This window comes from Copadichromis virginalis, linkage group LG4 (assembly GCF_057382275.1).
Source record: "Copadichromis virginalis isolate Kocher_CV1m ecotype Utaka linkage group LG4, C_Virginalis_male_GT1.1, whole genome shotgun sequence".
Lineage (NCBI taxonomy): Eukaryota > Metazoa > Chordata > Actinopteri > Cichliformes > Cichlidae > Copadichromis > Copadichromis virginalis.
The window spans coordinates 1,230,673-1,246,418 of record NC_140621.1 but is presented as its reverse complement, the minus strand read 5'-3'; the positions used below and the strand labels follow the sequence as shown (position 1 = coordinate 1,246,418).

Sequence of the window (15,746 nt, the reverse complement as noted above, 5' to 3'; positions counted from 1 at the left end):
TATACCTAAATACAAATACTCAATGTAAAAATTGAACAAATGTATAAAACCTTATTTGTTATGAAATGTAACAGATTTGCCGATGCCTTTTCAGACCTTTAGGATTAGAGTGTTTGGGAAAAGAGAGAAACATCTCTTTCTATAGAGGAATTAAAGCTTTGTCAAAAAAATCAAACTGTCAAGAGATGAATGGGTTGTCTGCATTCTCATTTGCCACATTTGTGGTTTGTGCTGACTGTGAACAATCATGTAGACATTACTACAATCAACATTGTCTTTTGTCTTAACACTTACTTTGATTTATTAAATAAATCGGGTTTTCAAAAATCGCTTATATCTGTTAATGAAGGCAGCGGACTTATATTAGAGTTGTCAAACTGATTGAAAAGCCATATTACTTTTATCAAAGATCTGTACAAATGTGTTGATGGTTTTACCTGTATGAGGACCAGAGCTACAGACATTTGAAATCTCAGTGTTCAAGTGAGTATCTCTTCTGACCACGGCCTATTGTCTATATGAACTGTGCTTTAAATGCTTTTCTAAGCATCTGGGTGGTGGTGTTTTGAAGCAGTGAACACAAATGTAATAGAGCTGCAAAAATGTTCATTAAAATGAAGGGGCAACACATTTTTTAACTTTTGCGTGAAACATTTTTTGATGATAATATAATATCGTGTCAAAAAGTTATTTGTAGCATGATTACTTTTTAGTGAACTACATGAATTTATATCCATAAGTACAGTTATAAGGTAATTCTTCTCTAATGTCTGACTATATACTTAATTACAACTACAAAGTGCACTTCCTGAAGAAATTGAAGTTAGCCGAATGTTACTGCAGCAGCTTTTACACCTGAGCATGTATACAACAGGTACATCAGACTGACCCCAACTCTGGGATTAGTGATGAACCATAATGCTTGTAAAGATTTCTGTAGTTTAGCTCAAATGACATTTTTCGACAGTTTCAATTTACTTCTAATTGAGAATTTTAATACAGTGATAGTAAACAGCTAATGTTGTCTTTTTCTACTTCCATTTCTACTTCCATTGTTCCACTGATTTATTCAGCTTCTTTTGTATTCTGTTTTACTTCCCATGTGTTTTTTGCGCTTTTGCAGCATTAAAACTGTAATTAATTAAGAAGTCACATTCACATCTATGGGCAGTTTAGAGTCACCAATTAACCTAATCCCTTAACCCTATACACCTTCTCATTTTATGGTTTTTCCACTATTTCCATTGTAGATTCTCACTGAAAGCATCAAACTATGAATGAACACATGTGCAAATATGTAGCAAACAAAAAAGTGTGAAATAACTCAAAACATGTTTTATATTTTAGATCCTTTGCTTTGATTACTACCTTGCACACTCTTGGCTCTCTCTCCATGAGCTTCATGAGGTCGTCTCCTGAAATGGTTTCCAACAGTCTTGGAGGAATTCAGAGATGCTGAGCACTTGTTGGTCCTTTGCCTTCACTCTGCGCTCCATCTCATCCCAAACCATCTCCACTGGGTTAGGTTAGGCGACTGTGGAGGCCAGGCCATCTCTTGGTCTTCCTTTCCTGGGGTGGTCCTCATATGAGCCAGTTTTGCCATAGCGCTTAATGGTTTTAATAAATATATAAATAGTAAAGACATCTGCTATAAATAGCAAACAGAAGCGATATATACAGTCTAGAGAAATATATACACAACAATAGAAAGGCACACATTGGAGAGCAAAGTGCTTGGTTGGAGGTAGCGCAAAGAAAATACTTGGTCTGAATAGTCTGTCTGTGGTTGGCCTAAAACATGAGGCCAACCACAGACCATGGCTCAGATTGGTGAGATGGGTGGGCAGGGGTGGCAGAGGGCAGCCAATGGTTTTTTTGGACGGTGTTAATGACTCTCTGTGCAGTCTTCCTGTTCTCAGTTTCGGCCCCTGCGCACCAAACACCTGGGCAGTAGGAGCGCACGTTCTCCACTGAGGAGCCATAGAAGGCCAGCAGCAGCTTCTGGTTCTGGTTGTTTTTCCAGAGGACATGGGGGAAATGCAGCCACTGCTGGGTCTTCTTTACCAGTCGGTGTTGTGGGTACAGGTGGGATCAGCAAAGATGTGGGTGCCCAGAAACCTGAAGGTGGAGACAGATTCCACCCATCCTCCATTTATAATCGAAGGGGAATGGAGCTGTTTGTCGCTCCTAAAGTTCATTATAAGTTCTTTGATTTTAAGGACCTTCTGCCTCAGGTTGTTTTCGGAGCACCAGGAGGACAGGTTCTGTACACTGTCTCATCTCTATCAGAGATGGGCCCAACCACATTGGTGTCAAAAGCATACTTGACGATGACATTGGTTGGGTGGGTTGGTGTACAGTCATATGTTGGGACACATTCAAAGTTTTAGCAGTTTTCTGGACTGTCTGACCTTCAGTTCGTAAATTAATGATGGGCTGTTGTTTCTCTTTACTTAGCTGATTGGTTCGTGACATGATATGAATTCTAACAGTTGTCAACTATGGCTGTCAGCTGTGTACCAACCTGACTTCTGCACAACACAACTGATGTTGTTAAGAAGGAAAGAAATGCCACAAATGAACCCTGACAGGCACACCTGTGAGGGGAAACCATGTCAGGTGACTACATCATGAAGCTCACTGAGAGCAGGGTTTGCAGCTCTGTCAACAAAGCAAACAGTGGCTACTTTGAGGAATCTAAAATATATTTACAGTGGGGCAAAAAAGTATTTAGTCAGCCACCGATTGTGCAAGTTCCCCCACCTAAAATGATGACAGAGGTCAGTAATTTGCACCAGAGGTACACTTCAACTGTGAGAGACAGAATGTGAAAAAAAAATCCATGAATCCACATGGTAGGATTTGTAAAGAATTTATTGGTAAATCAGGGTGGAAAATAAGTATTTGGTCAATAACAAAAATACAACTCAATACTTTGTAACATAACCTTTGTTGGCAATAACAGAGGTCAAACGTTTACTATAGGTCTTTACCAGGTTTGCACACACAGTAGCTGGTATTTTGGCCCATTCCTCCATGCAGATCTTCTCGAGAGCAGTGATGTTTTGGGGCTGTCGCCGAGCAACACGGACTTTCAACTCCCGCCACAGATTTTCTATGGGGTTGAGGTCTGGAGACTGGCTAGGCCACTCCAGGACTTTCAAATGCTTCTTACGGAGCCACTCCTTTGTTGCCCGGGCGGTGTGTTTTGGATCATTGTCATGTTGGAAGACCCAGCCTCGTTTCATCTTCAAAGTTCTCACTGATGGAAGGAGGTTTTGGCTCAAAATCTCACGATACATGGCCCCATTCATTCTGTCCTTAACACGGATCAGTCGTCCTGTCCCCTTGGCAGAAAAACAGCCCCATAGCATGATGTTTCCACCCCCATGCTTCACAGTAGGTATGATGTTCTTGGGATGCAACTCAGTATTCTTCTTCCTCCAAACACGACGAGTTGAGTTTATACCAAAAAGTTCTACTTTGGTTTCATCTGACCACATGACATTCTCCCAATCCTCTGCTGTATCATCCATGTGCTCTCTGGCAAACTTCAGACGGGCCTGGACATGCACTGGCTTCAGCAGCGGAACACGTCTGGCACTGCGGGATTTGATTCCCTGCCGTTGTAGTGTGTTACTGATGGTGACCTTTGTTACTTTGGTCCCAGCTCTCTGCAGGTCATTCACCAGGTCCCCCCGTGTGGTTCTGGGATCTTTGCTCACCGTTCTCATGATAATTTTGACCCCACGGGATGAGATCTTGCGTGGAGCCCCAGATCGAGGGAGATTATCAGTGGTCTTGTATGTCTTCCATTTTCTGATGATTGCTCCCACAGTTGATTTTTTCACACCAAGCTGCTTGCCTATTGTAGATTCACTCTTCCCAGTCTGGTGCAGGTCTACAATACTTTTCCTGGTGTCCTTCAAAAGCTCTTTGGTCTTGGCCATGGCGGAGTTTGGAGTCTGACTGTTTGAGGCTGTGGACAGGTGTCTTTTATACAGATGATGAGTTCAAACAGGTGCCATTCATACAGGTAACGAGTGGGGGACAGAAAAGCTTCTTACAGAAGACGTTACAGGTCTGTGAGAGCCAGAGATTTTCCATGTTTGAGGTGACCAAATACTTATTTTCCACCCTGATTTACGAATAAATTCTTTACAAATCCTACCATGTGGATTCATGGATTTTTTTTCACATTCTGTCTCTCACAGTTGAAGTGTACCTCTGGTGCAAATTACTGACCTCTGTCATCATTTTAAGTGGGGGAACTTGCACAATCGGTGGCTGACTAAATACTTTTTTGCCCCACTGTAGAGTTATTTATCCATCTTTTCTTTGATACATAATTCCATAAACTTGCTTCATATATTTGATGTCTTCAGTTTGTATCTACAATGTAGAAAGTAGAAGCAAATAAAGAAAAACCATGAAATGAGAAGGTCTGTCCACACTTTAACATGTAGTGTGTGTTAGCCCTGCTGATGGACTGGCAGCCTGTCCAGGGTGCACCCTGCCTGTCGTCCTATGGTAGCTGGAATAGGCTCCAGCCTGGGTGGATGGTATTACAACATAATACAAATGATACTAAACAGCAGAAACTAAAAGTCTGTTTTTACAACACTTTTATGTTGCCACTTTGATTGGTTGATTGATTGGTAATTTATTTCAAACATGTAAGCAATATACAGGTACATTTAGAAAAGAAAATAAGAGAGAAAAAAATACTATACAAAAACATCAATGCATTTCAATATAGCTGCCGTTCTGATTAATTTACATGTTGAAAGGGAGTGGGAAGAAGTAAACACTTATTTAATCCCACCCCTTTGCCATAAATTATCAGATAATATTTAATCAGCTTCCTTACTGATATAATTTCTAATAAAAATAGTGAACAGATTTCTGATATACCATATACTATAATATCACATCATAAAATAGAGACATTCACTTAATTTCAATATTTTACTTTTCTTTATAGTTCGAGAAGATCATATTTTTATAACTCTTTTTGAACGGTTTTATGTTTGGACGTCGCTTTAATAGTGTGAATGCCTCAAGGCATTCACACTATTGAGTTCCTGTTTCTCTTTAAACTTTATTCTTCTACCTTATTCTATTTGCTCTGACCTTTGCTGGTTAACTACTCCCTCAGATTTTCACCATTCAAATTTTAAACTGTTCTGCTCTTTCTGCTAATGCCTGGTGCTCATAGCTTTTATACTTTTTCAGATATTAAGCGTTTATTGCATTTTTTGGCCCATTTTGCTGAATGGGACCACATTATCAGTGTGATCACCAGTTTTGCTTGCCGGGTTGAGCCATGTTTTAGCTCAGTGAGATGAGCAGCCGTTCTCAGACCAGGAGGCCTGGGTTAAAATCCGCTTAGGACAAAAAAAAATTCAGTTAACAGTTCAACTATCTAAACTCTTTTCAGCACAAATTTCAGCTTTTTCACCTTTTTTTAGCAGAATTTTCAGTTTTTCACTGCTTTTCAGCACTAATTCAAGCTTCTTCAGCTGTTTCAGCACAAACTTCAGCTTCTTTACCCCTTTTCAGCAGAAATTCTTCTGATTCACCTGTTTTCAGCGCAAAGTTCTGCTTCTTAGCCTCTTTTCAGCATAAATTGTGCTGATTCACCTCTTTTCAGCAGAATTCCAACTTTTCCACCTCTTTTCAGCACAAAGCTCAGCCTCTTCAACTCTATTCTGCACAAATTTCAGTTTCTTCACCTCCTTTCAGCACAAAGTTCTGCTTCTTCACCTCTTTTCAGCAAATTTCAACTTCTGCTCCACAGTGCACATTTTTCTCTCATAATATCTTTGTTTGGCACCAGAACTGGTTTGGCTCAGTGGGATGAGCAGCTGCCGTGAGACCCGGTGGCAAAGGTTTGAATCCTATGTGTGACGGTTTCCACACATCTTCCCCGCTTGCCTCCACTCTGCTTTCTTGACACTCTTCAGTTTACCCTTTCACATACAGCCATCTTCAGCAAGCACTTCTGCTTCTACACCTCTTTTAAGCAGATAATTCTGCGTTTTCAGTTGTTTTCAGCAGATTCCAATACGAGGCATTCACACTGCATTTTCGCAGGAAATGCAACTTTTTCTCGTTCCATATTCAGACTGTTCCAGTTTCACTCCATGAACAGAAACACACAGACCTTCCCTGTTTTGAAGTTATAAAAACCCCTTAAATTATAACTTCCTTCTTTCAAACAAAAAGCATACTCTGAATATCACCTGGCAGTTCTTTATTTTTTGCTTTTCACTAGATCGTCAATTTCCAATATTTCAGACTGCAAAAATAGTGAGTTTGTATGTTCCCTATAACCTGCACTGTGGATGATTCGAATTGCTTTTTTTTTTTGAAGAGTAAAAAGTGAATGTAATGTGGTTTTATAGTTTTTGCCCCAGACCTCTGCACAATAGCTTAAGTATGGTGAAACCAGTGAACAGTATAGAATATGAAGTGATGTTTGTCTAATAGCTGTTTTGCCTTGTTTAGTATTGCAATGCTTTGTGATACTTTGGAATGAATATATCTTACGTGAGCTCTCAGTTAAGTTTTTCATCTGTTATTACCCCCAGAAATTTATTTTCACTGACTCTTTCAATATCAACACCATTTATTTGAATCTTTGCATTTGTATTTAAATGACTATTTCCAAATAACATAAGTTTAGATTTATTCAAATTTAATGATAACTTGTTTTTATCAAGCCAGAACTTCAATTGACTTATTTCATTAGTCATATCCTCCAATAAATGCTCCAATACTGAAATTATCTATAAATGCCAACCATAATGCACCAAAAATCCCCAAAACTTTAAGAAATGAGCTGTAAACATCTTGATAGTTTTCTATTTTACTCTGTAGCCATTATATACACTTAGCAAACAAGTACTAAATTATTCTAGAATAAAACTAGAACTAGGCTTGCTCCTGTAACCTAAACCAGTCAATGTCTTCAAAGTATACTGAGTCTACTGACTCTGTGCCTTCTTTACTTTGTTGTCAGTCATTTTTACCAGTAAAAAGACAATTTTGCATTTTTTGCACTTTGGTTTTGTTATCATCTGTGAAGAAGCAAACTTATAACAAAAATCTGCATTGTAGTCCAGATCACAATATTAGGAATTAGAACTTCGTTCTTTCCTTTTGTTGTATAAAACAAAAACACCAGGGAAACAACTAGTTCATTTTATTGTAATTATTCTCATTTAGTCATATATCTTTTATAAATAATCTGTGCAGATGACGACGACGATGAAGACGGTACTTATCACAAGGGCTCTGTGTGCGCATATTGTGAATTCTGTGAGGTATGTATGAGATTGACTTTGAGAAATGATGTTCTGTCATTACAGGATCAAAGTCAAATCCTTACTAAAACAAACATCACGATGTACAGTTATGGACCCAAATATCTAAACATTAAAACTGGTGGATTGTTCCTTCCTTACTGACGTGAGAGCACTGCTTGCTATTTCATGATTTGCTTTCTAGTCTTTTTAAAATAAAATGGGCTTTCTTCCAGCACTGTGACAGCTGTGATAAATGTCCTTGTGAGGAGGGAGACACCTCCGAGCACTGTGACGACTGCAAGGTGAGAAAGTACACAACATCTGACCTCCTTCTCAATTTAAAGCAATTCTGCCTTTGATGCACAATAAATAACAACTATGGTAATGTAACACGATGACAATAAATCCAGGAACTAAGAACTGCAGAGCACAGAAAAGTAGGGAGTTTTTGACAACAGTGGTTCATTTTCTAGTAATATAATGGATGGTGATATTGGTCTGTTGTATTTTTGAGGCAAGGGGGGAGCCAAGACTGTATAGTTTGAGGTGACGTTTGGAGCAAGCAACAAGTGGGGCTGACACTGATACAGGGGAAGCTAGCAAACAGGAAACGCACCAAAGGAGTCCAACAAAAAGCAATCCGGTTGTTCAGTGATGACGCGACGAATCCTACTTCCGGGTCTAAAGTAGTCTGCGTTTAATATGGCTTTTGTGTTGTTAACATGTTTAATGTTATTTATTTTCTTCTATTTGATCTCAAAAAGCTCCTAAAACAGTCAGTGATCACTGTTGACCTCCCTCGGCTTTTATTACCGCTAATCATTTATTTAAGCTCAGTTTTTAAAACCTTAGGATGTAACTACAGCCCAGCCCATGCAGCAGTATATGAATGACTAACCTCGTATTGTGGATGGATTATCTCAGTTGTTCTCCTGGCTGAAGTTTGGTCCTTTTACAGCATCCTGCCATGCGATTACATTTGTTCCTGACCACCGAGAACACTCACATTAACTTTTATCGAGTGGAAAAAAAGTTAGCTTGTTTATATTATGCTAACATAGCTGTGTCGCTAGCGGTCACGTAGCACAACATTATATACCAGCTAGCCCAACTTCAGTAACCCTACAAACGTCACTGCTGTTTAGTTTTCTGTCTTCATTTATGCTGGAAGTGATAGCAGAGCTGTACGTTTTAATTTGTTTCCAAAACCCCGCAGTCAGGACATGCTATATTGTATTTAGATAGAAGCTAGCGAGCTAACTCCCTGCTAACTTCTAACTCCGTTAAATGTCATAAATTCCGTTTTCATGGATGCCTGGATGTTAAACTCAATTGTTACACCTGGTAGAGCAGAACGCTGATCATTTTATTAAAGATGAAAGACTTTAGACAGTTTTTCAACTCTCAGTAATGCCATAGTGATCGTTTGATATATGGACCTGCAGCGGAGTTTAGACCCAGACACGGCTAGTGACGTCAGACTGAACAACCGGATAGGTGTGTTTTGATTTAAGGCATTTTGCTGCCATGGTTTGGGTCTACCTTTACCATTAGAGGGATGGGTTACTACCAGAGAGTAGCCAAAAATTGTACTCAAGTAACAGTAGCACTACCTCAACATAGTTTTACTCAAGTAACAGTAAAAACTAGCCGTCCAAGAAATTATTCAAGCAAGAGTTAAAAGGTATTGAGTAAAAAGGGTACTTGGGTACTGAGTAACTGATCATAACATCTGATTTAATGTTTAAAAATGAGATCATCAGACAGGCAGAAATATAAAGTGAAAGAATGAAAAGGAAAAAAATACTACATATAAACAACATGACTACAAAAAAATCTAAGCAGAATAAACTCTTTTCCAATCAATTACCTTTCAGTATAAAACACACACACACACACACACACACACACACACACACACACACACACACATATATATATATATATATATATATATATATATATATATATATAGTGCAAAAGTGCATTGAAGCAGTTCTGCTTTTCCATAGTCGTCCCATCTTCCTGACTTTATACTGTCACTTTATAATGTCACTCACCACTCTGCTACTGTTCAGAACCCCCCACCCCCGTACCATTTCATGCCAGGACAAATTTTGAATTCATTAATTTGTTTCTTTTTGTTCATAGATGTGCAGTTTCTGCAATGTTTGTCCTGTTTGCCAAACCGTTTGTAAGCCTGGTGAGTAAATTCTCTGTCACCACTGTGAATATATGAATATATATGGAACGACATTTCAAAAGGAAAGTTTCTTTGTTTCAGTTTATCTGGTCATCACTCCTAAATTACAGGAAGCTTAGAGTTTGGCACTTTATATATAGTCATGTCCTATCTTTGAGCCACAGTTTTGGGGAATCATTAAATTTTCCTTTTGATATGCTCAAGTCATATTTTAGTCTTTTCAGTTCCTTCAGTCTGGTCCCTGTGTTTCTTTATGTCTTCTTTGTTTCCTTGAAGTCTGTCATGTCTCCATATTTTTTCTTCTGTCCATGTCAGCTTTGTATGTCTCACATTACTTCTGGTTTCATTTTGATAAACCCGTGTCTTGTCTGTGTTATGTTCAGTTTGCGGTCTTATTAATCCTGATTTGTCCTTGCTGTGTTCCCAGCTGTCTCCACTTCCCTAATCCCCCCCCCCCCCCCCCCCGTGCATTTATTAATGTGAACGTTAAGATCCAAATCTTGATTTATTAAACATTAAATAATTGATGTTTTCATTATTGTTTTCTGTACTGTCCCCTGTTGTCCACTCTTGTTGTCTCTGTTCTAATATGATGTGATCACTGGTTTTTGTCCTTGTCTCTATATCTGTAAATAGTGTCTCTGTATGTTGTTATTAACTTGTGTGTAAATCAACCTGCCACAGGGTCTACAGGTGTGTGTGTGTGTGTGTGTGTGTGTGTGTGTGTGTGTGTGTGTGTGTGTGTGTGTGTGTGTGTGTCAGAGGGGTGTTTACATCCTGCCACCAATCAAAAACTGTCTGCTTAGAATTTGTGGACTCATGCTGAGCTTGCTTGAGGTCATTTTTTGTTGTACTGCATTACTTTCAGTACTTCTTCATTTTGATGATCTTCAGTACCAACTTTTGCTTTTTTTATTTTGGAAAAGGAAATTTTAGCAAATGAAGCTCAGTCTAAGTAATTTTTTGGCTTTATTTATCACATTTTTCAGTTTTTGGTACTCTATATTTTGGTAATCTTATGCAGTTAAGCCATTCAGCAAATTCAACTTTAAGTATTTCTAATAGTTTCAAGCATTTCAGGTAAAATTTCCAAATTTTCAGCATTCATATTATAGATTGCAGCTTGTCCAAAATGCTCCGGCACGCCTTTTGACTGAAACCAGAAGGTTTGCCTCTGTCACCCCTGTCCTTGCTGATTTGCAATCAAATACTATATTGAATTTAAAATATTGCTGCTTACCTTTAAAATTATAAACAATACAGCGCCTAGCTATCTCGACGAAATTCCTTAGACCATATACCCCTGGGACAGCCCTCAGGTCATCAGCCCAATGACTTTTGGTACAGTCTAGATCTCGGCTTAAGTATAAAATACAGGCATTAACTAACCAGAAAAGCAAGGTTAAATAAGAGAGTTTTTAATAGTGATTTGAATGATTGGATGGATTCAGACGCGTGAATAGCAATGGGAAGGTTATTCCACAGCTGAGGCGCAACCAGGGCAAACGCATGGTCACCTCTGGTCTTAACTAACAATTTAACTTTGTATACATCTTCTACTTAATACCCATGTGTTTCTAGCAAGTTTGGTTTGATATTCACTTTTATTCTTGCGTAATTAGTGCCATTGACCTGTTGGCATATTCAGTGCTTTGTTAATGGTCTTATATTATTCATGTTTTAACCTGCTGTTTTATTGTGAAGCACTTTGGTGTACCGTTGGTATGGTATTGTATATTGCATATTTGCTGTGAAATGCTTTTTCTAGTTGTCTCTGTCTCTATCTCTAAACTCTGTTACATACTCAACATGGAATGATCCCCTTTGTCAGGGCGTGTAGCTTCTTCTTTAAGATACTCCAATTTGCGTGGCCATGCCCCTTATTTATAAAACAGCTGTTCAGACTTGAAATCATCGATCATTTGAGCTTCACTTTACTGTCAGGTGCAGTGTGTGTATTGGAAGAGTGTGTGGTACAGTGTGTGTCTGTTACCTTTATGGTGGGGAGCCTGTCTGTTGGCAGCCTCCCAGGATTGCTGTCATTTCCTCTGTAGCTCTAGTTGGCTGTGATCACTTCTGGCATATTGCCTGTGGTTTCGCTGGTTTACATGTCCATTGGGTCCTTGCTGTGGCTGATGCTGTTAGCCCCGTGAGCGAGGGTTTCTCTGGTCTGCTAGGTGAGCCCAGTCTGTTTTTCACGATCGTGAGTTTCACACCGAGTGGCTTAGCATAACCCTTCTCACCAAGCATCCTTCACAATATAAACTAAAAGAAAATTGTATGAAAGACAGTCAGGGGAACATGAAGATCAGCAAAGAAAGATGAGCTATTTAGCTTAGCTTAGGAAAAAGCAGTATTTATCTCGCTGTTTCATCGTTACGGCTGCCTCATTCTCCCAGCAAGTATGGCAAGCCCTGTGTGCCATAACTGTGTGGGATGTGACATTTCTATGCCTCTGGATGATGGCATAACAGGTGCGATGTGATTGGGTACTAACATGCCTTGCTGGTGAGGGAAAAACCCCTAGTCCTGTATGGACTGACCTGTACTCACTTTTCTGGCACAAAATGTGCAGGCTCACCCCTTCTCGATATGCCTAAAGTTGGAAAAATGGATGCCTCACAGGCCAAAGGGGAGTGCCCAGACCCTTGGCAGGTGTCTTTCCCTTCCCCTGCTGCTAGGCTTGTCGAAGAGCCACCCTTTAGGAGCTCCTCACTGGCCCCAGCGATTGAATGTGATTAGCAGAGCATCCAGAGCTCTGCCCTTCCTGAGGACTCTGTGGCGCCTGCTTCCAGTTTTGAGGACACTGGACATTTGCGGCCTTCCCAGATGCAGGTGCCTGACATTAAGGACCTGATGAGCTAGTAGTTCGGCTCTTGGCTTTTGTAGACGTGGTGCGCACCCACATGGAAAGAAGGAGGATGAACAGCCAAGGCTCTGACATCCTCCAGCGACCCCCCTCTCCCTTGACCTATCCTGGAGCAAGGTCGGCCAGCCCCCTTCCAGCCTGTGCCTGGAGCGGTCTCACTAGGTAAAAGTTGTGGTCTCCACTGAGCTTTCCATTGGTGGAGGGACTCAACCAACTTAGACCAGGGTCACGCAGTAGGTCTGGTGACTCACCGTCAGCTGGTCTTCACGGACACTTGTAAATGGCTATTGAACCAGCCACTAGGCAACTTATCCTCACTGGAGCTGTAACATGTTATCATCAGGACAGACACAATGGTTGCAACAGCCTACATCAACAGGCCTAGGTTCTCCCCTCCTCTTCAGGATGGCTAACAGGTTGTGGCAGTGTGCTCATCCCCTGTTCCATTGAGTTTGCTTGGGTACATGCAGCAGGGCCATTGAACGTGGACATTAAGTTGATGGGGGCCCGAGCCCAGGAGAGTGGAGACTCCATCCACAGATGGTTGACCAGGTCTGGCATCACTTTGGAAAGGCAAACTTCTATCTTTTCGTCCAGGGAGTTGACGCAATGCCATTGTTTCTTCTCTCTCCAGAATGATGACCTGCCTCTGGGGTGGGACACCCGTGCACACCCTTGCCCCCAGACTCTATGCATTCCTTTCCATTCTCCCTCCTCCAGTTGGTCCTCCACTGAGTCCAGACCGAGGAGATGAGGCTGATCCTGGTGGCCCCTCTTGGTCCCACATGCCTTGGTTTTCAGCAATCCCTCTGCTACTGAATGGGACCCATGAGAGCTTCCCTTCCAAAGGGACCTCCTGTCTCAAATAAGCAGTATGCTTTTCCAGCCCTTCCTGGCAGGGCTCAGGGTGAGAACCTGGAAAGGCACCTTTCCTTAGGGTTGCCTGAACCTGTGATATGAAATTTGCAGGAATCTGTGCACCATCCACAAGGTCTGCCTATCCCTACCGCTGGTGACTTTTTGCTTCCTGATGTGCGGTCCAATAGTTGGACCACTACGAGGCTACATTTAAGACCATCCTGTAGTTCCTGCTTTCCCAACTGATCTGCAATTACCCAGCGAGGTATGGTAACAGCAATCAAGGTGGTTCACACTGGTTGCTCAGCACTCAGTGGGACTGACCTCTCCCTAATTTCCTGGTTTCTTAGGAGTGCCCAGCAACTTACATTTCGCAGGACTGGACCTCCAGTTCCTCCATGGGACATGGATGTGATCCTTGGTGCACTTCAGCATTGTCCCTTTGAGCTGCTCAAAGATGCTCATGTGAAATGGCATTTCCTTAAAATGGCCTTTTTGGTGGACATAACATCTGCCAGTCCACAGAGATTGCTACAGGTGGTTGCTAAAGAGGAAAGAGGTAATCCTGCAAGAAAAATGAAGAATTGCCATCCCTCAGCAGATTAGATCAAATTAGGTTTTCCGATTATGATCCAATGTGTTCCAGCATTTGTAATCCTGAGAGGAACATGTTTTTGGTTAACTCAAACTGCAGTAGAAAGTTACAATAGGTAACAGTTTTCCATCTGATCATATATGTTGACTTTGTCATTGGTTGTCTCCAGTTCACTAATGGTTCATCGTTTTTATTCAGGAGGATTTCTGGATGAAGTGACTGGATCGATCTACAAGTGAGTGCTGTTCACACTGACTTTAAGCCTGCTCAAGTTATTCTGAAATTCAGTCATTCACATCTCTATTTCTTTTTCCATAGGACTGTAGCTGACGTCTTTGATGAAGATGATGATGATGTCAACTAAATTTAACCATATGTTGCCACCATGTGGACAAACTAATATACCATACTTTCATTGGTTATGGTTATTTGGGGTTTTTTTCTTCAATAACACATTTGCTCCCCAATAACGTCAGAGAAATTTTTAAAATAATAATTTCACATGTTTATGTATTGTTGCTACCTGACAAGTCTGAATACTGAAATCATTATTTAAATAAAACAGACGGGACATTTTTATTGATTGACTGATTTTTAAATGCAGACTGTTTTGGGAAGCGCATCTGTAACTGGAAGGTTCGATCCCCGGGCTCTCTGTCCTGGTTGTTGTGTCCTTGGGCAAGACACTTCACCTACCGCCAGTAGGTGAAGTGTTGGCCAGAGGGGCCGATGGTGCAATATGGCAGCCTGGCTTCTGTCAGTCTGCCCCAGGGCAGCTGTGGCTACAACTGTAGCCTCCACTAGTGTGTGAATGTGAGAGTGAATGAATAGTGGCATTGTAAAGCGCTTTGAGGGCCTCGAAAAGCGCTATATCAATCCAATCCATTATTATTATTATTATAAGTGAGCACTTGGCAACAGTTGGAACTTTTTAACAGGAAGAGACCTCTGGCAGCACCAGGCTTAGTTAGAGGCAGACCAGGGGAAGAAGAGAAGAAGATGAGCACAGAGAGACCACAAACAGCAGATTTTTGTCAACTATATTACCTGACAAAACTTTCATTGGCAACAACTTAAGGATTAATTTGATTCTAGCTTTCACAAGCTTTTTTTAATTCTACAACTATTCTTCAACCTCAAGTGAAAGACCAAAGAAGATATCAGGACAAGATGTTCACTGTGCTGAAATGGGATGAAGGAACATCAGCAAGCATGATGAGAACCTCACAAAACACCAGAGATTGAGAGTAGAGCTAGAGAAGGTGTGGAAATTAAGGGCAACAGTGGTCTCTGTGGGAACACTCAGAAGAGATATAGGTACAAAGTGACTCAAAAAATGCCATTTTATATGGTTAGAAATTTATAGCATTTTAACAGGCAACATGGTATGATTTATTGGTATTAACAATAAAAGTATTGACAATACAAGTAGTCAGTAACTACTGAGGATGATTGTGCTTTTTTTCATCTTTGCCTACGCCAGCTACCATAGGGAAGGACACAGGGTATACTTGGACAGGCCACCAGCACAGAAAGACAAAACAAGGCTGACACAGTGATCCGGACAACGATTCACACTCATATTTGCTCCTCCTTATTGACTAGGACCTTCATGATAATCACCACGCCACCTTACTGCCAACATTAACTTTTATTTCACTTTTTTTCACTTGTACTTTGTTGGAAAAAAGTTTTTTGTAAATTCTGCATTTGGCTGTAGTGAACGTTTAAATCCAGCAGATTTTGCTACTGGGTGACACACCAACAGCTGGTTCGAGCCAGCAGGGTTCACCTCCAAGCACAGTGAGTTACCTGCTGGAGCCTGAAACTGCAGCAAGGTGCAAAGCAGATCTAGTATGCCCAGTGTTGGGTAAGTTACTTTAAATTAGTAACTTAATTACATTACTAGTT

General features: G+C 40.7%; 1 protein-coding gene across 1 annotated transcript in view; it reads left to right on the top strand.

The window, feature by feature from the left end:
* Window positions 1-14,414, top strand: part of LOC146710492 (uncharacterized) — a 16,648-nt gene extending 2,234 nt beyond the window's left edge. The window contains exons 2-6 of the mRNA XM_085453055.1: window positions 7,261-7,328; window positions 7,544-7,612; window positions 9,462-9,513; window positions 14,034-14,070; window positions 14,154-14,414. Of these exons, the coding sequence (XP_085309181.1) occupies window positions 7,261-7,328; window positions 7,544-7,612; window positions 9,462-9,513; window positions 14,034-14,070; window positions 14,154-14,199 (272 nt within the window). The 3' untranslated portion in view covers window positions 14,200-14,414. The remainder of the gene's footprint in view (window positions 1-7,260; window positions 7,329-7,543; window positions 7,613-9,461; window positions 9,514-14,033; window positions 14,071-14,153) is intronic.
* The last annotated feature ends 1,332 nt before the right edge of the window (window positions 14,415-15,746 follow it).